At 36.3% G+C, this 20,528-nt stretch overlaps 1 protein-coding gene across 1 annotated transcript in view; it reads left to right on the forward strand.

Annotated features, from left to right (window-relative positions):
* HMCN1 (hemicentin 1) overlaps positions 1 to 20,528 on the forward strand; it is a 297,578-nt gene that overhangs the window by 162,626 nt on the left and 114,424 nt on the right. Inside the window, exons 41-48 of the mRNA XM_053693857.1 lie at positions 305 to 480; positions 2,091 to 2,187; positions 2,284 to 2,406; positions 2,768 to 2,929; positions 15,072 to 15,353; positions 16,555 to 16,713; positions 19,109 to 19,222; positions 19,318 to 19,401. Of these exons, the coding sequence (XP_053549832.1) occupies positions 305 to 480; positions 2,091 to 2,187; positions 2,284 to 2,406; positions 2,768 to 2,929; positions 15,072 to 15,353; positions 16,555 to 16,713; positions 19,109 to 19,222; positions 19,318 to 19,401 (1,197 nt within the window). The remainder of the gene's footprint in view (positions 1 to 304; positions 481 to 2,090; positions 2,188 to 2,283; positions 2,407 to 2,767; positions 2,930 to 15,071; positions 15,354 to 16,554; positions 16,714 to 19,108; positions 19,223 to 19,317; positions 19,402 to 20,528) is intronic.

Raw genomic sequence — 20,528 nt, forward strand, 5'->3', positions numbered from 1 at the left:
AGATTGTGTTTGAAGCCTATGAAATGAAATCACTTTCTTTATATTGATTGAGAAGTTTCACTTATTGATTGGTATAGTGTTGATATACATAAAAATACTTTCAAATATTTACCTGGTAATGTTAGAAAAAAATATTTAAATTTATATTTCTCAAATGCCAACTTAATGTAGAAGGTTTGGCAATTAGTATTAGGATGACGTTAGTTTAACCAACTATGCCTAAAGCAAGACATCAAGTTCTGAACGCTGTCTGCTAATTATGTCATGTAACCATTGGGACATACTGTTTATATTGTTTTTGCAGTGCCACCTGATATTATGGGCGAGGAGCAAAACATTTCAGCTGTAGTCGGTGAAACACTTGTGCTAAGATGTGCCAGCAATGCAGTTCCACCTCCTGTGCTCACCTGGTTCAAAGACTGGAGGCCGCTGATAACAAAACCAGGTCTGATTGTTTCAGAAGATGGAGCTAATCTGACAGTGAGTAATTCCGTACTGTGTGAGAAGGAATGGCATGTAAGGTCAAAGTAACATTTAAATATAATATGTTATAATGCATAAGAGGTCCAAGGGAACGTCAGTTCATTTTACTTTTTCAATAAATTTTTTATTTTATGACCGAGTGGTGGAGGAGGCTCTGCTCTTGCTTTTCAGGCTTTTGTAGATTAGTCCATATCCACCAATTAGCTATGTTACAGCGGAATGAGATGTACCTGCCAGCCAATGAGCACTAATACAGCTATACGAACTGTACCTGCCAGCCAATGAGCACTAATACAGCTGTACGATCTGTGCCTTCCAGCCAATGTGTACTAATACAGCTGTACGAACTGTGCCTGCCAGCCAATCAGCACTAATACAGCTGTTCGAACTGTACCTGCCAGCCAATGTGTACTACTACAGCTGTATGATCTGTGCCTGTCAGCCAGTGAGCACTAATACAGCTGTATGATCTGTACCTGCCAGCCAATGAGCACTAATACAGCTGTACGATCTGTGCCTGTCAGCCAATGAGCACTAAAACAGCTGTACGATCTGTGCCTGCCAGCCAATGTGTACTAATACAGCTGTACGAACTGTACCTGCCAGCCAATGTGCACTAATACAGCTGTACGATCTGTGCCTGTCAGCCAATGAGCACTAATACAGCTGTACGAACTGTACCTGTCAGCCAATGTGTACTAATACAGCTGTACGATCTGTGCCTGTCAGCCAATGAGCACTAATACAGCTGTACGATCTGTGCCTGTCAGCCAATGAGCACTAATACAGCTGTACGAACTGTACCTGTCAGCCAATGTGTACTAATACAGCTGTATGATCTGTGCCTGTCAGCCAATAAGCACTAATACAGCTGTCCGATCTGTGCCTGTCAGCCAATGAGCACTAATACAGCTGTCCGATCTGTGCCTGTCAGCCAATGAGCACTAATACAGCTGTACGATCTGTGCCTGTCAGCCAATGTGTACTAATACAGCTGTACGAACTGTACCTGCCAGCCAATGAGCACTAATACAGCTGTACGATCTGTGCCTGTCAGCCAATGAGCACTAATACAGCTGTACGATCTGTGCCTGTCAGTCAATGAGTACTAATACAGCTGTACGATCTGTGCCTGTCAGCCAATGAGCACTAATACAGCTGTACGAACTGTGCCTGTCAGCCAATGAGTACTAATACAGCTGTACGATCTGTGCCTGTCAGCCAATGAGCACTAATACAGCTGTACGAACTGAATCCTGAAAATTTAAAAAGAAAGAGGGTATTTTCCCACTTAATTGAACAATAATATATTATTTTCCTAAGTGCAGCCCTAAGCTAAATAAAAAAGTATTTTGTATATTAACAAGAATATTTTTACTCATTGATATTACCAAACATACATAAACGATAATGCTAATGACATCATGGTGATATAGAACCAAGTCGTTCCATGTTTATTGTTCTACTGTTGCAACTATTTTTTTTGTCATTCACATAATTCACACAATAGAAAATTATTATTTGTTTTACACGTGAGAAAACAAGTCATTTTTACTGAAACTTGTTCCTTGTTCTTTTCTCAAATTCTGAACATATTTTCTTTTTAGATTCAGGGTGTGCAGGTGAAAGACACAGGGCGCTATTCCTGCGAGGCTGTTAATATTGCAGGAAAAACAGAGAAAAACTTCAACGTCAATATATTGGGTATGTAATGTAGAATAAAGCTTATTGTATAGAAAGGTATGTTGGCAGTTTGTATTTACTGACTACAAAATATCATGTTTTCTATTATTTTTTCAGTACCTCCTAATATACACAGCTCATCTGAAGAGCCCCTAATAACGGTTATTGAAGGAACAGTAATTAATCTCCTGTGTGACTCCAGCGGTAACCCCCCTCCTGCCCTGTCTTGGAATAAGGATGGTAACTTCAAAACTTTGTTGGATCTACTTTGATTTCACTTAATTAGATAATAAATCTCCTTTTGCCCTTTGATATGGTTTAGAGAAACTCAGCTGTTTATTGTGACTGCAATTTAATGTCATAGCCATATATGGAAAAAAAATCCTAGTGGGCTGGCCTACAGGTTGATAGACAGGTTGCGTGTATTGAGAAAAAATGTATTTCATGTAAATTATTTTATACTTGTGGTTTAGCAACAACTTCCAAAATATCAAATTGCTAATCCCTTTTTTGTTTAGTATTGGGGGTATTAGACTTGAAGAATACCTTATAAATTTATTAATCATTACTGATTTCATTGTAATGCAAATTCCATTCCCAGGTATTGCTGTAAAATTGGATCCTTCCAGCAGAGTACGGTTACTTTCCGGAGGGAGACAGCTGCAGATATCACAAGTCATCAAATCTGATGCCGCCCAATATACTTGTACGGCTTCTAATATAGCCGGGAACGCAATGAAGAAATATAATGTGCAGGTTTACGGTAAGTCACAGATTAACAAAAATATTCAGATTAGATAAGACTGTTAAAACATTTTTTTTTTTTTAAAAAAGCCTTTATTTGACATTATCTATAAAATAGCTGAAATACATTATTTTTTATATATTTTTAATGTGTATTGTAATATATAGATTGAAGCATTATCACTTTACTTCAGGTTGAAGGGCAACATTTTCCAGCATTATTTTGTGTTGTGCGTGAGTGCGAAATAACTCACCACTTGTAATGTAACAGTTAATAGCGCTCTTTCACCTATCCATTTAAAGTATAAGGCATACTAAAAAATGTCGGCCTTGTTAAGATTCTCTGGTTAATAATTGTTATAATAGATTGTGTAATACCAAATTGTTTGCACTATTAGGGCGCCATTTACCATGCAGTGATTGCTTTGTATGACTGTCGTTTTAGGCTGAAATTATAGTTAAATAGTAGGGATGGGCGAATGTGTTTATATTCGAATTAGAATGTTATTGTAGAAATTCGATTTAAATAATCGAATGTTGATAAGAATGAATATTCTTAAAAATTCTATAATCAAATGCTATTTACAGTTTTCGAATGCCATTTTTCGAATTCGAATGTTCATAATTAGATCCAATGTCCACATTCAAAATTTCGAATGTAACATTCGATTCAACAAATACTATTCAGACGTTCAATAGTTCATATGGTAGGGAATTTTGTAAACTGATACATAATAGATACAAATATATAAATTTGAATGTTTCTATTTCGAATATTACATAATTTGAATATTACATTTAAAGGGACACTGAACCCCAGTGCATGCAATTTTTTTTTTTTTTTATACAATTTTTTATTAGTTTTTCTTATATAGTACAACATAAAATAAAACAAACAAAAAAAAAAGATACATATAATTCGATATGTAGTTTGACATAGAAAGTTTACAAAGAATTACCAACATTCCTTGTATTCGTAGACCTTAACCCACTGTATACTAATGGGTAAGACTCCAACTCATTTAAACAATAAGAGATCATGGACCATAATTATCAAAAAGGATCCTCATTTTAAGCTTCAGAAGTTCCTATTTTACATACCCTATTACATTTAAGTACATTTCGCTATCAGTAGTCTACTTAAAACTGAGACCAGCTATAGTACCGAGGCATATTAAATAGCAACGGTACAGACAGGAAAGAAAAGAGATAGAGGGAGAAAGAAAGAGAAAAGAGAGAAAAAAAAAAAAAAAAAAAAAAAAAAAAAAAGGAAGGGGAGAGCCTCCTCCTCCAGTCCCCCTCTCCCCACTTCCCATTCTAATGTTACCAGATATTCAACAGCACCATTTCACTGTTTCTAAATGGAAAAATTAGATAATCAATTTCTCTAGATGGAAATATTTTAATGAATTTGGACCATTTTTTAAAGAAATTGCATATTTCTTTTTCTGAGTTCAGGTCTGTAGTCATTTGCTCAATTATTAGTTGTTTTTTTAAGTAATTCTTAATTTCTGTTATTGTTGGAGAGACTTTACTCTTCCATTTCTTAAATATTTGATATCTGGCTGCCAGAATAATTAAGTTTATTATCTTAATTTCATTTCGAGGGATTTTTTGTCCTATCAAGAATATTATATCTTTTGGAGTGAGTCTATATACAGAAATTTTGAGAATGTTAATCATCCAGAATTCTATTCTATTCCAAAATTGTTTTATTTTGGGGCATTCCCAAATCATATGGAGCAAGTTTGCAGCCGGGAAACTACATTTTGGACATTTATTAAAGTTTTTATTTTTCCATTTGGTTCCTTTATTTGGTGTGTAATAAGTTTGATAGATTAATTTTATATGGGCTTCTCTCCAGGTCTCCGAATTCGTGGCTTGAAAAAGCAATTGTATTGATCGTGTGACATGTAGTTTTTGATCTATGTTATCTACTAAGAGGTCTGACCATTTAAGAGCTATATTTTCTAAGTTGGATCTTTCAGACTGTGATATTAAATGAGCATACCAAGTAGAAATAGAATGACGACCTGCCTTGGCCAGAATTGGCCAGCTTTCAATTTTACCCCATGACCATTTCCCTGGGAATATATTTAATAGATGTTGGGCGTAATGTCTTGCCTGTAGAAATGCAAAAAAATCTCTATTACTGAGGTCAAATTCTTGTTTCAGATCTTCAAAGGAGCAAATAACCCCCGTTGTTGGATTAATAATTTGAGATACAAAGTAAAGACCTTTCCTTTGCCAATTTTTTAATATGATTGATTGTGTTCCTTCTTGATATTCTGGATTCCCTATAAACGTCTGAAACTTTGGAATGTTTATGTTTATACCTGCCTGGATCCCCATCTTTTTCCAAGCCTGTATTATTACATAGATTGATTTAAGAGCTTTTACTTGGGTCGGAATTAATTTAAGATCTATATGAACTAAACTGATGGGGGAAAAGGGATACACCATATTAGCTTCTAATGTATTGTCTGTAAAATAATCAGATTCTGTTATCCAGTCAATTACAATACGACTGAGAAAAACTAGATTATATATGCGTAAGTCAGGGAGGGCTAGACCAAGAGCTTGTTTAGAGAGGGATAGCTTGCATAATGCTATTCTTGGTTTCTTAGATTGCCATATGAATTGGCGAATTGATGTATTGAGTTTCCTTAAGTCATGGGATTTCAGTAAAATAGGAAGGTTTTGCATAATATATAAAATTTTGGGCAGGAGCACCATTTTAAACAGTGCTATTCTGCCAGATATTGATAGGGGTAGGTTTTGCCAGTTTTTCATATGATTAGTAATTTGTGATAAAATGGGAGGAACATTCAAAGCGTACCAATTTTGTGGGTCGGCCGAAATCATAGTCCCAAGATATCTGAATGCTTCTGTGACTACCTTGAAGGGAGTTTTTACCAAGGAGCTCTTTTCTTTTTTCAGCCACATTAATTCAGATTTTAAATAATTGACTTTGTAACCAGAAAATTTACCAAACAGATTAATTATGTTCATAAGCTTGGGTATGTTTAGATGAGTATTGGCCATGTATATTAGTATATCATCGGCATAAAGTGCCATTTTCACCTCTTTTTTATTAATCTTTATGCCGTCGATGTGTTTTCTGATTTTGATAGCAAAGGGCTCAATTGCCAAGTCGAATAATAGTGGTGAAAGGGGGCACCCCTGCCGCGTCCCTCTCTCTATTTTAATCATTTTCTGCTCTATCCCATTAACTATTAGACCTGTATAGGATTGGGCATATAATCTTTTAATTAAATTTGGGAAGTTATTATTAAATCCAAATCGGAATAGCGTATCCAGAATATGATCATGGTTCACTCTATCAAACGCTTTTTCCGCGTCGATAGCTATAACTACTGCATCTGATTGGTCATTCAACTCTTGTTCAGCTTGATTTTTAAAATAATCAGTAATAAGCAATAATTGTCTTATCTTAGCTGAAGAGTTACGGTTGTAAAGAAACCCAGCTTGATCTTTGTGGATACTGTCTGCTAGTCCCTCTTGTAATCTTTTGGCTAAAATGGCCATAAATATTTTATAATCGGAATTTAGGAGGGCAATAGGCCTGTATGACTCTTTTTTACTAGGATCTTTCCCTGGTTTGAGTATGAGAATAGTTTGAGACGCCGCAAAATTACAAGAGATTGCCAAATTATCCATATAATATAAATTAAAAAGTTTTGTCAGATGTGGGACAAGAGTAGGAGCTAATTTTTTATATAACTCATTTGGGAGTGCATCTGGGCCTGGAGCTTTTGTAGATTTAAGTAATTGAATTGCTTGATTAACTTCATTCTCTAGGATCTCAGAGTTTAATTTAAGATTAAATTCATTGCTATTATGAGGTATTAGAATATCCTCCCAAAACTTCTCATGTGAATTATCAGCCGGGAGGGGCAATGAATAAATTGTTTTATAGTAATGGTAAAAAGAATTAGAGATTTCCTCATGTGACGTGAGGATTATACCATCTTCTTGTATAGCGTTAATTATTGAGGTCTGTTTACAGTTTTTTACAAGTTTAGAGAGTAGTCTACCTGATTTGTTGCCGTATTTAAATAGATTTGCCTGGTATTTTAAATCAGCATGGGAGGTACTAGAAATTAGAAATGTATCACGTTCATTTTTTGCCTTTAAGTACCTTCTCCAATTGTCATTTGAAGAGATATTTAAATATCTGTTATAAGCATTAGTTACGGCCGCTGTTACTTCTCTTTCTCTTTGTCTCAAACCTTTTTTAAACTTAGCCACATATGCGATTATATCCCCCCTTATTACCGCCTTTGCAGTTTCCCATATTACCGCAAAGTTTGACACTGAACCAATATTAAATTGGAAATACTCCTCAACTTTGGTTTTTAGCCAATTATTAAATTTGGAATTGGAATTTAAATAGTTTGGGTAGAAAAAGCGATTTGATCTTGTATGAATATTTTTACTTGGAATGTCTAACGTTATAGGGGCGTGATCTGAAATACATATTTCAGAAATTAAAGCTTTTGCTCCGATTTTGTATAAGCTCTCGCTGGTCAGTATAAGATCGATCCGGGAAAGAGATTTAAACGCCCTAGAGTAGCATGTATAATTTTTATCATCCGGGTTTTGCATTCTCCAGATATCTCTAACGGCTAGATTATGAAAGATGGAATTAAATAATTTTTCTTCAAGATTATCTTTTTTTGTTTTTTTAAGAGAATGACTTTGTCTTAATCTATCAATGGGAAACCGTGGAGCCATGTTAAAGTCTCCTGCTAGAATTATATGACCTTCTGCCACCTGTAAGATTTGAGCCTGGAGAGAATTCCAAAATTCTTGGTCAATTATATTGGGTGCATACACATTGCATATGGTATAAATTGAATCCATTGTTTTTATTTTTAAAATTATAAATCTACTTTCAGGGTCAAGTATAGTTAGGAGTTTATCATAGGTTAATTTCTTCCCTAGTAAAATCGCTACACCTTTTTTCCTGTTAGGAGTTGGAGAGAAAATGACTTCTGCTACCCATGAAGATTTTAACTTGGTTGATTCTTCCGCGTTTAAATGTGTTTCTTGTATTAACGCTATTTTTGTGTTTAGTTTACGAAGGTGGTTTATAATAGTTTTCCGTTTTATTGGAGAAGAAATTCCCCCAACATTCCACGAGGTGAATCTAATATTTGTATTCATAGTTCTTTATTTTGTGAACAATATAAACCAGGGAGTGTAGGGGGGAGAAATAGGGGCAGAAGGGAGAGGATGGGGAGAAGGGGAGGGAGGAGAGAGGAAAGAGGAGAAAAAAAAAAAAAAAAAAAAGGGGGGGGGGAAAAGCACAAAAAAGTAGAAACAGCAAGGGAGTATTAAAATATCTACACATCTGACACATCCTGACCATCGCAAGAGATAAATTTCAGATATATAGTGTTTTCTTTTATTTAATGATTTTTGGACCTGTGCTCAGCAAATTTTTCTTCAGCTTCTTTTGCTGAGTCAAAAAAGAAAGTTTGTCCTTCTAGAGTGAGTTTAAGTCTAGCTGGGTATATTACTGTGGCTTGCCACCCTGCATTTATCATCTTGCCACAGATTGGGGATAACTCTCTCCTTTTTGTAGAGGTTTCAAATGAAAAATCTTGAAACAATAAAATTTTAGAGTTGTTATAATGTATCGGTTGTTTTTTGCGAAAATGCTGTAAAAAAGATATTTTATCTTGATAATTCAAGAATTTCGCTATTATTGGTCTTGGTTTAGTAAATTCATTTGAGATATCACGTGGTTTCCCCAATCTGTGGGCTCTCTCAATAATATAGGGTTGCTGAGGTGGTGGTATATTTAGTAATTGTGGTAATATTTGGGTCATGATTTTATTTAAATCTTCTTCATGCCTAGTTTCTGGGAAACCTATAACCCTAAGGTTATTTCTTCTGGACCTATTTTCCAGCTCCTCTATTTTAGTTTGTAATTTTTCTATTTCACTCTGGTTAGCTTCTGTTTTAGGAATATATAGATTTGTAACATCTTCAATATCTGAGATTCGTTGTTCAACCTCCTGCAATCTTTTGGCAAATTGTTTTACCTCTGTTGATAAAGTTAAAATGTCTTGTTTAATCTCAGTTTTCAATGCGTCGAACTTGGGGTTTATAGCTTCCATTATGCTAGCAACTAGAGCTTGTGTATCTGGTAAAGACATAGTATTTTGAGTTTTTGCTGTGTTTTCTATATGTAATTCAGCTGGGCTGTCTGTGAGAGTTTTGTTTTTTCGTTCCCTCTGTCTAGCTGCCATACCTGGATTGTGTTTGGTTGTGAGGGATGGTGAGGTAATGAATTTATCCATAAAAAATAGTGATACAAAAAATCGGGGGGAGAGAGGACTGGGTGAGGATGTAGGTGAAGGTGGTGGTTATCTGTGTGTGGGAGAGAAAGGGAAAAAGAGGAAGAAAAAAAAAAAAAAAAAAAAAAAGAGAGAAAAAAAAAAAAAAAAAGGGGGAAGTGACTTTAATTAATTCTGTGGTACGTCTACAATCAACTGTGAAAATATAAACCCAGGGTGTGGCAGAACTTGAACAGGGATTTTATCAGCAAATTCCACAGCAATATACTCTAATAGTGTTCAAAACAATCTCTGTCTTACATTCATTTATTTCTGGGGGTTAGGCCATTAAGTGTGTGTTTGTTTGTTTTGAGTTACAAGTATCTAATTTCGCAAGATGAGTTAGGAGTTATTTAAGTACACCAGTTGCAGTTCTATTGCCTGCTAGTAGATCCCTCTATTTCAACTAATGTTAATTCAATTCTGATCCTTTACTTCAGATATTTACTTATTTATCCTTATAGTAAGTTTAGCTGGTGTTTAAATATGTTATTATAGAGTAACAGATTTTTGAAAAAATCTAAGTAACCCTCTCTATAATTCTTGTGTATATGCAGAAAGATTTCTGTAAGAATTTAGAGGAGAGGAAAAACAGAAAAAATACAGAAGGTAGAAATACTTTCTTGCTTAGGTTATGCTATTCTACAGTACATAGGTTCTTTTTAAGTTAAACTATATTAACGAACCTTAGACAGTATTTCTTTGCCAGTTATCAAAAGTTGTTTAGATTATTGTCACTTTTCTAAAATGATGATTTTTAGTTAGAGTAAATTTTCCCTACTAGGCAAGCAGATTAATCTCTAGGATTTTCTCTAAATTATGTAATTTGCTATTAAGTCAAACTTAACTTTATGTGAGCAGGTGAAAAAAATATTTTTCATGTAAAATTTGCTACCCAGTTTAACTAAGCCAATCTTAAACACATATCAAAGTTAGTTTTTACAATTTTCTTTTTGTTTCATGAAATATTAACCAGTTCTGAGAAGCGTGAAGGCAACTTTCTTTTTAACAGTCATTTAATCTATATATCTGAGCTGAGAGTTTTCCATTATCCATCAAAGTCCTTTGGTAGATGTTTCAATAATTCCCGATTGTTCAGCTAAACGTTCTTACAAACTGATACCAAAAGTGTATTTTAGATTATTTAATACTGTTGCTTATGCATACAATGTTGCCATTTGTTTCCCTCCTTACCTCTCTCCACTGCCTCCCCTCGCTCTCTCCCCCCCCCCCTCCACACCACTCTTTGAACCTGCAGCAGAGATATCGAGGCAAGATGGGGAGGTAGTGTGTTTATCTCAATATAATATTCAGCTTTCTTTTATACCCAATCGTAGCCCCAGTATGGCATGTCTATTAAAGTTTTTCTTTTGATTTTATACGGTAGCTAGGTTGTCAGGGATCTTGTACAACTTATGTCTTCCACCAGTATGTTTTTTCCCCTTTTTTTTCTCTTTTTTTTTTGGGTTTTATCAGTTCACAGGAAATATTCATGAGCCAGCAAGTTAAGATTTTAACACTCACCTCCGCTTGCACACTTGCTTGCAGTCTTCTAGTAGTCCATTCGTGGGTGACAGGGATAGGTTTCCTGATGCGGTGTGTTTTTCTTACTCGTAGCTTCAACGCTACCGGGCTCACCTCCTCCCACGCATCACCGGTGGGGGAGGAGGGAGGGGGGCCCGGCCGGGCGATGTCAGTACAGCGTATTCGTCCCCTGAGGGCAATCTTCCAGGTCTCCAGTGACCCCAACCGATCTCGCTCTCCTCCCACGCAGCACCGGTGGGGGAGGAGGGAGGGGGGCCCGGCCGGGCGATTTCAGCACAGCGTGCTCGTTCTCAGAGGGCAGTCTCCTAGATCTCCAGCAGCCCCAACCGGGCTCACTCTCCTCCCACGCAGCACCAGTGGGGGAGGAGAGAAGGCAGCAGCAATGATCCGGAGTGGCCCAGGGAAATTCAAAAGAAGCCGCGGGTGTCTCCTGCAGGTGAATGTGTAATCCCTGGAATGAACAAGATCTTCAGGTAAAGCGGTAGTGCAAAGGGGAGGTGAGTTTGTTTTTGTACGATAGTGCTTAAATTGCTGTATGATAGTGTAACTTCAAGGAGTAAAATAGTGTCCTCAAAAGAGAAAAAAAAATAGCTGGTCGACAGTAATTTTATGTGGATTGTTTGTTCCTTAATGCCCAAAGTTAGTTGGGTTGGAAGTCTGTTTGGGTGACTTTTACTTTCTTTAGGATAGTGGGATGATGTTCCACTAACTTCGGTTCCATGAGTGTGTTGACATAAACTGTCCAGCAGGCTTTCATCCAATTTGGATAGGGTGCGCAGTTTCACCGCCAAAGTCTTTAGGACTGGAGTACAGGGCTCAGCAGCTCAGCAGCTCACACCTTGCTCCTCCTCCACCGGAACCTAGAGCATGCCATTTTCAGTGCATGCAATTTTAAGCAACTTTCTTATTTACACCTATTATCAATTTTTCTTCTTTCTCTTGCTTACTTTATTTGAAAAAGAAGGCATCTAAGCTATTTTGTTTGGTTCAGAAACATGGAAAGCACTTGTTTATTGGTGGGTGCATTTATCCACCAATCAGCAAGAACAACCCAGTTTGTTCACCAAAAATGGGCCGGCATCTAAACTCCCATTCTTGCATTTCAAATAGAGATACCAAGAGAATGAAGACAATTTGGTAATGAGTCAATTAGAAAGTTACTTAAAATTGCATGCTCTATCTGAATCACAAAAGAAAAAAATTGGGTTCAGTGTCCCTTTAAGTAGTGGTGCTGTTGTTCAATGCCCCCACCATGTTCAAGAGTTTGTAACTATATATATGTACATATGAGTGATTGTGCAATGTTATATCCCGACAGCATATGCAGCAAAGTCTGGCGGAAATTATTTGCGGTAAAAAATCATGTCCGCCCGACGTTTAATAAATGTTCTTACATGTATTTCTTCTATGAACAGATTCATACACCATAGACCTAGAGAACATGAACATCATTTTGCCCAATGGTGTGTTCTTAATGCGTCTTTTAGCGGGGGGGGGGGCGGGTTTGTATAGAGAAGTTTACAATTGCATTGAAATAAAGGCCTTAGCTTTTTCAAGGCTTGTTGGAACAGATAAGAACAGCTTTTACATTTGCCTCCAATCAATGATAATTAAAGAGACGTAACGTAAAATAAAATGATAACTAAATATTGTTAGATCATTTTATTTTTAAACAAAATAATGTATTTCCTTTGTGTTAAAGGGACACAAAACCCAAATGTTTTCTTTCATGATTCAGATAGAGCAGCAATTTTAAGCAACTTTCTAATTTAATCCAATTACAATTTTTTCTTCGTTCTCATGCTATCTTTATTTGAAAAAGCAGGAATGTAAGCTTAGGAGCCGGACCATTTTTGGTTCAGAACCTGGGTAGCGCTTGCTGATTGGTGGTTACATTAGTTGCTTAAAATGGCATGGTCTATCTGAACTATGAAAGAAAAAAATGTGGGTTTTGTGTCCCTTTAACTAGACATGTGAACAGACATAAAAATAGTTTCAGATGAATCTTTTATTATTGTAGATCATTACATTAAACTTCAATTGACCATAAACATTCCTTACAATAAAAGAGACAAAACAACTCGCTTTTGTATAAAGATTGAATTAGATTTTTCCCTCTGGGCCTGTTTAGCCTCAGTAATATATAGAAATCAGTCATAATAAATACAGGGAGTGCAGAATTATTAGGCAAGTTGTATTTTTGAGGATTAATTTTATTATTGAACAACAACCATGTTCTCAATGAACCCAAAAAACTAATTAATATCAAAGCTGAATAGTTTTGGAAGTAGTTTTTAGTTTGTTTTTAGTTATAACTATTTTAGGGGGATATCTGTGTGTGCAGGTGACTATTACTGTGCATAATTATTAGACAACTTAACAAAAAACAAATATATACCCATTTCAATTATTTATTTTTACCAGTGAAACCAATATAACATCTCAACATTCACAAATATACATTTCTGACATTCAAAAACAAAACAAAAACAAATCAGTGACCAATATAGCCACCTTTCTTTGCAAGGACACTCAAAAGCCTGCCATCCATGGATTCTGTCAGTGTTTTGATCTGTTCACCATCAACATTACGTGCAGCAGCAACCACAGCCTCCCAGACACTGTTCAGAGAGGTGTACTGTTTTCCCTCCTTGTAAATCTCACATTTGATGATGGACCACAGGTTCTCAATGGGGTTCAGATCAGGTGAACAAGGAGGCCATGTTATTAGATTTTCTTCTTTTATACCCTTTCTTGCCAGCCACGCTATGGAGTACTTGGACGCGTGTGATGGAGCATTGTCCTGCATGAAAATCATGTTTTTCTTGAAGGATGCAGACTTCTTCCTGTACCACTGCTTGAAGAAGGTGTCTTCCAGAAACTGGCAGTAGGACTGGGAGTTGAGCTTTACTCCATCCTCAACCCGAAAAGGCCCCACAAGCTCATCTTTGATGATACCAGCCCAAACCAGTACTCCACCTCCACCTTGCTGGTGTCTGAGTCGGACTGGAGCTCTCTGTCCTTTACCAATCCAGCCACGGGCCCATCCATCTGGCCCATCAAGACTCACTCTCATTTCATCAGTCCATAAAACCTTAGAAAAATCAGTCTTGAGATATTTCTTGGCCCAGTCTTGACGTTTCAGCTTGTGTGTCTTGTTCAGTGGTGGTCGTCTTTCAGCCTTTCTTACCTTGGCCATGTCTCTGAGTATTGCACACCTTGTGCTTTTGGGCACTCCAGTGATGTTGCAGCTCTGAAATATGGCCAAACTGGTGGCAAGTGGCATCTTGGCAGCTGCACGCTTGACTTTTCTCAGTTCATGGGCAGTTATTTTGCGCCTTGGTTTTTCCACACGCTTCTTGCGACCCTGTTGACTATTTTGAATGAAACGCTTGATTGTTTGATGATCACGCTTCAGAAGCTTTGCAATTTTAAGAGTGCTGCATCCCTCTGCAAGATATCTCACTATTTTTGACTTTTCTGAGCCTGTCAAGTCCTTCTTTTGACCCATTTTGCCAAAGGAAAGGAAGTTGCCTAATAATTATGCACACCTGATATAGGGTGTTGATGTCATTAGACCACACCCCTTCTCATTACAGAGATGCACATCACCTAATATGCTTAATTGGTAGTAGGCTTTCGAGCCTATACAGCTTGGAGTAAGACAACATGCATAAAGAGGATGATGTGGTCAAAATACTCATTTGCCTAATTATTCTGCACTCCCTGTATGTATTATAATGTTTACCAATTCTATGTATATTCTGATACCTATGCAGTTTAGCACCAATGTCATTTAATACAAGCAGCGGATAATAATGCATGTGCCTTAAATGCTCTTGTACAGGAAGATAAGTGTTTTTGTCACAAAGAACCACCCTATCAGCTTCTTGCACTCTGCTGAGGTCATCTCTTTATAGGGTGTGTACACCATGAGTTACAGTAAAGAATATAACTATACATAAAAGTGATTACATGTTTATTAAACAAATATAGCAGTATATTTCTATGTATTATGAGTGAATAAACACCAGAAAAAAAGTATTTATTTTCCATTTCTACAAATGACAATGTTCTTTTTTTTTAATATATAATATTTAAAATCTTTTCATTGTAACATTTGAATACATTAGTGTATCACGTGCTTTGCTCTTGCACCGTACAAGGACATGTATATAATTGTACAGTTCAGTAAAGCATACAACACACAATCACATACTAAAATATAAGCTTGTTTTTTCTTACTAGTCCGTCCTACTATATCCGGAGGTACGATCTCGCCGTCTGAAGTAACAGTCATTGAAGGAAACAATATGACCTTAGAGTGCTTTGCCAGTAGTGATCCAGCCCCCATGTTGATGTGGTTAAGAGACGGTGTTCCTCTAATTCATGGGGATGAATTCCAAATTCTCAGCAATGGGAGATTCCTGCATTTGGGTGCAGCGCAAGTGTCGAATACGGGTCTTTATATATGTGTAGCTATAAATCTAGCTGGACAAGCCGACAGAAAGTATGATGTGAAGGTTTTTGGTAAGTAGTTTTATTAAATATTAGTTCATGTTTCTAAATTAAAAAGCTTTATATACACAGCAATCTGTATCTACAGTCAACTTTATATTTCATGTTTTCTTTAAATTATTGTGTTAAAGGGCTGTGGTGTTCAGCGTTGCACTGTTAGTTATTATAGTTATATTGATAAATCCCTTTGCAATTATTGTTGCTCAAAGGAGCTACCAAACAATAGTATCATATTGTAACAAATCTCTATAATGTGCCAATGTATGGCTACTAGGGACTACTAATAGGGCAGATATACTGCCTCAAATACTTGTGCCAAACTAATTTATAAAAAAGAGAAATGAGCTCCCATAAGCTCCGCTAACCCCCTATCGCATTTCGCCCCTCCAGGCTTTGTCACCTCTGCACAACACAGCACTTTAATGCAATAATTTAACTTTTTATTTTAGCAACAGTGTTGCCTTATTTGATATCTACTTAAATTGATGTGCAATCTTAACCAGTAAATATAGTTGCTACATTAACCTTACGTGTCTAATTTAGACGCTACAAAAGAACAGATTTTTGAGCTAATGTAGTCAATACAATTGGATAAACCCTTTAAAACATTAATAATCAGAATTCATATTGCCATCTTGACTGTGACTCATTGTTATAGCCTCACTACAACATTGTGAGATACAGATTGTCTAACTAAGGAATAATTACAATAGTGCCATTGTCACTTTGTCAAACATTTATATTATTACATTAACCCCCACAAAAAGGGCATACAAATTGCATAAAAAAAGTGATTAACCCTAGAAAAAGGTTAAGCACATAGGTAAAATCAGGTTCAGAGCAGCAATGCAATACTGGAAGTTAGCTAAATGCATCAGGTAAGCCGATGACAAAAGGCCTATATATGCACAGCCACCAATCACCAGCTAGCCCCAGTAGAGTAGTACTGCTCCTGAGTCTACCTAGGTATGCTGTTTAAACAAAGAATAACTAGAGAAGAAATCAGATTTTATAACAGAAATAAATTGAAAAGTCTCTTAACATTGCACGGTTTATCTGAATCATAAAACGCTTCATTTTGATGTCTATGCCCCTTTAACTTGACGTTTATAAGAGCTCATTAAGTATGGGGTCTATAACTGAATACCAGAAACGTAAAATCTGATTTTCTGCAATGTTGTGTTTCATTTTTTTTTCTGTTTTTTATTTTTAGTTCCTCCAAGTTTTCCTGAGAACAAAAAATACGAAAATGTTAGTGTTGTGGAAAAAAATCCTGTTACACTGACCTGTGAAATCTCTGGAATTCCACCTCCTAGAGTTACGTGGTACAAGGACGGCCGGCCCATCAACAGCTCCCCTCAAATCATGTCAGGTACATAATGATATGTAAGAAATCAGACCTCATCAATCTGTCTTTGTATTTACTATAACATTATGGGGTAAATGTATTATTGTGCGGACGGACATGATACGATGTAGTGAATCATGTCCGCCACATATCAATAAATGCCGACAGCATACGCTCTCTGCATTTATCATTGCACCAACAGTTCTTGTGAACCAATCGGCCGCTAGCAGGGGGTGTCAATCAACCCGATCGTATTCGATCGGGTTGATTGCTGTCTGCCACCTCATAGGCTCTTAGGACCCCTGCTTCTTAACTTCTTAACTGAAGCGGAGTGGGTCGGAAGCAACATCTGCTGCTTTATAAATCGACCCCAAAATGTTAATTGGATAGAGATAAATGTATAAGCACAAATGGCAACGCAAGTTCACTGAACTAGGTGATACTGTATGGAAGACTAACTAAATGTTTCTTCACATATCACATTTTTTTTTTTATTAAATAATTTTTATTGATTTTCACATATTATAAGCATTACAACAATTTGACAGGTTCTGTTTGCGGTACAGTTCCGAAAAAGTTTGGCAGATCTGTCTGATATGGCTGGTTAGTCATTCGCATATCACATTTTATGCACTCACCAAATGATCATGTTTAAGCTGTGCAAGAAAAATTCTGATTCAGTAACTTATCTAAGGTCTGTTACATTACTAGAACAGTCTTAGTTGACGATACATAGAAACCAAAATGTTTATTTTGTGATTCAGACAGAGCTTACAACTTTAAAGACATTTCCAATTTACTTCTATTATCTAATTTACTAGTTCTCATTGTATTCTTTGTTGAAGAGATACCTATGTAGGTAGCATGCACATTTCTGTAGCAGTACATAACAGAAAACACTCTTGCTACTTTGTGTTCTTACAAATGTATTACAGAGTTGTAAAACTGATACCATATATTTCCCCAGTCACATGCACACTCCTACACCTTCCTACCTGCTTTTTAATGAAGGACACCAAGAGAATAAAGCACATTTGATATTAGAAGTAAAATGGAATTTTCTTTTTAACCATCTAAATCATTAAAAATGTTATGGGATTTAAGACCCTTTAACACTTTGAATCTAGAGAGGTCTACTAGACACTTCATTCAACGGTTTAATTAACTGTACTCTCAATCAACTCTCCAAATAATAGAGGTACAAGTAAATAAAGGCAAATAATAATAACAAATAAATAAATCTATTTTAAAAATTGTGTTTGAGTTTTTGAAATGGAGTTTATTTCCTTGACAGAGCATGAAGTCAGGAGCGTCATCATAAGCACCATATGTATACCATTGTAACAAACATTAGTGCCGATACTACTGCCAGTGCTCGGGATATGTGCACGTGCCTAAACTTAGCTCAGTAAGCATTTGTGGGAAGTAGCTGTTTCAACAAATAATACAAAGCAGTACATTTAATAAAAACAGTAAATTGGAAAGTTTTCTTTTTATGTTTTATTTAACTGAATCATATTCCGGTCAGATCCATCTACATTACTGATTGCTCATCCTGGCTCGCCATTGCATAAAGAGTCAAAAACCAAAGCTTTACTGACAGTGTACCCTATAGAGCTGCAACCTCTGTATACATCACACCCTTTATATAAACACTCCGGTAATTGACCACTTTGCTTTGCTGTCCCACCCCTATATTTGTATACAGTACTAGTTACTTCTACTCTCCTGATCTATTGAACTTTGATTGCAGATCTCTATACCTCTCTCATTTAAACATTCTGTAAAAGCAGATCCCCCCCCCCCCTCTAGGATCTAATCATCTAGCAAGATTAGTGCTCAACACTCTTGTGTAATATTCAGTTTTCAATACCCCCAAGGCTTAGAGCCCAAATCTCAATAGGGATATGTTGTGAAGAGAAATCTTCATCTTATTTTACTGAGCACTATATTCTGCTGAACATAAAGCACATTAATGATCTCCCCTTAATGAGATACACAGTTCCCAAAGTAAATATTACCTTTAAAATAATCCACAAGGCATGTCATGATACTGACGCAGCATTTTATCGAATATCGCCGAACCAGAGAGATTTAAAGCTTTGAGCCCATAGTCTTAGACTTCATTGGTATTTGCCCCAAAAATAGTATGGCCAAAATTGGCCCAAAAAACCTGGAGGTAGGAGGGCAGCATTAAACCTAAATATACCACTTCTATGGGGGGGGAAGCAAATTTGATAATAGAAGTTACCTGGAAAGCTTTTTTAAATTGTATGCTCTATCTGACTCACAAAAGAACATTTTTTGGGTTTCCTATCCCTTTAAAGAAAACTATAGGTGGCAATAATATGACTGGGACTGTGATCTCTATTAGGATTGCAGATATTATTTTGTAATGATGGTGCAATATTGTTGTCAGGGGGGATGATCCTGCGATTTTCTCACACTGCGCTCTCTGATGCTGGGCAATACACCTGCGTGATGGCTAATGCTGTTGGAGAAGAGAAGAAAACATTTGACCTAAATGTTCTAGGTACATTTTAGCTCTCATTATTTCTTTTTCTTTTTAAACTAATCCTTTATTTCTTATTGAATTACTTAATTGTAACTCGTTTCTCTGCTCTGCAGTTCCTCCTAAACTTGTAGGAGATGTCATAGAAGATCTAAAGCTGAAAGAAAAAAGCAATATAACATTATCATGTGAAGCTGTGGGTAAGTATTATGTTAAAATAGGTTTATTGATATCTTGTATATCACCCTTAAAATCACCTAAATGCACCAATTATCATTAAAATAAGTTTATATTATGGGTAAATTTATCAAGCTCGGTACGGAGCTTAATGCCCCATGTTTCGGCTCGCCGGAAACAGAAGTTATGAAGTAGCGGTCTAAAGACCGCTGCCCCATAACCTGTCTGCCAGCAGGATATGCTGGTGTAATGATAAATGCAGAGACCGTATGCTGTTGGCATTTATCGATGTGCAGCGGACATGATACGCTACATCATGTCCGCTCGCACATTAGTAAATTGACCCCTATATATTTCGTTTTGTTTTCAATTTGCAGAGAGTAATCTAAACTTTAGATGTTGTAGCTCATAACCCAGCACTCTGCCAATTACACAATAGTAACATTTTGTTTAGCCAATCAGCATTTGTATCACAGTATTTCTGGGAATTCTGTGAACATTGTAAAGGCTGTAGTAAACTTTAGATTACCAGTTTGTGTCCGACTCAAGTCATTAATAAGGGCAAAACGATGAATTTCCTATTTAGCTTATTTTTAGGTTTCTGCATCGAGGTTAAAGGAACATTAGGGTTAAAATTTAAATGCACACAGATGAATTACATCTTTCAATAGAAACATATTTACAATATACATGCACTGGCAAAAATGCTTCTAGTAAAAATTATCACTGGTTTAGTGTTAACATTCTTCTCACCAGCATTTAAAATATTGCAGCTACTCAGAATGCCAGTGGAGCTTGTTTCATGTCAGCAATGAACAAATTCATTAATTACCAGGTGGTACAAACACCTTAGGCTCTCTGAGCAAATGCAGTGTATAAAATGCTGGTGCACGGAGCATACTTGAATACACTTTTGAAACAGCTATAGCTTTTATTAGAAGTATTTTTGCTAATGCATGTATATTACAGAAACGCTTGTACTAAAAATTAAAATATATCCATGTGGATTCCAATTTTAGCTGTAATGTCCCTTCAATACCTATTTAAAAATGTAACCTAGTGAGGATATGGGTGTACAAATCTGGTCACACTTAAAGATAACAGGCACAGCATTGTATCTCTAGATATAAGGTAGCAGAAAACGAATGAT

This window comes from Bombina bombina, chromosome 10 (assembly GCF_027579735.1).
Source record: "Bombina bombina isolate aBomBom1 chromosome 10, aBomBom1.pri, whole genome shotgun sequence".
NCBI classification, from domain to species: Eukaryota; Metazoa; Chordata; class Amphibia; order Anura; family Bombinatoridae; genus Bombina; species Bombina bombina.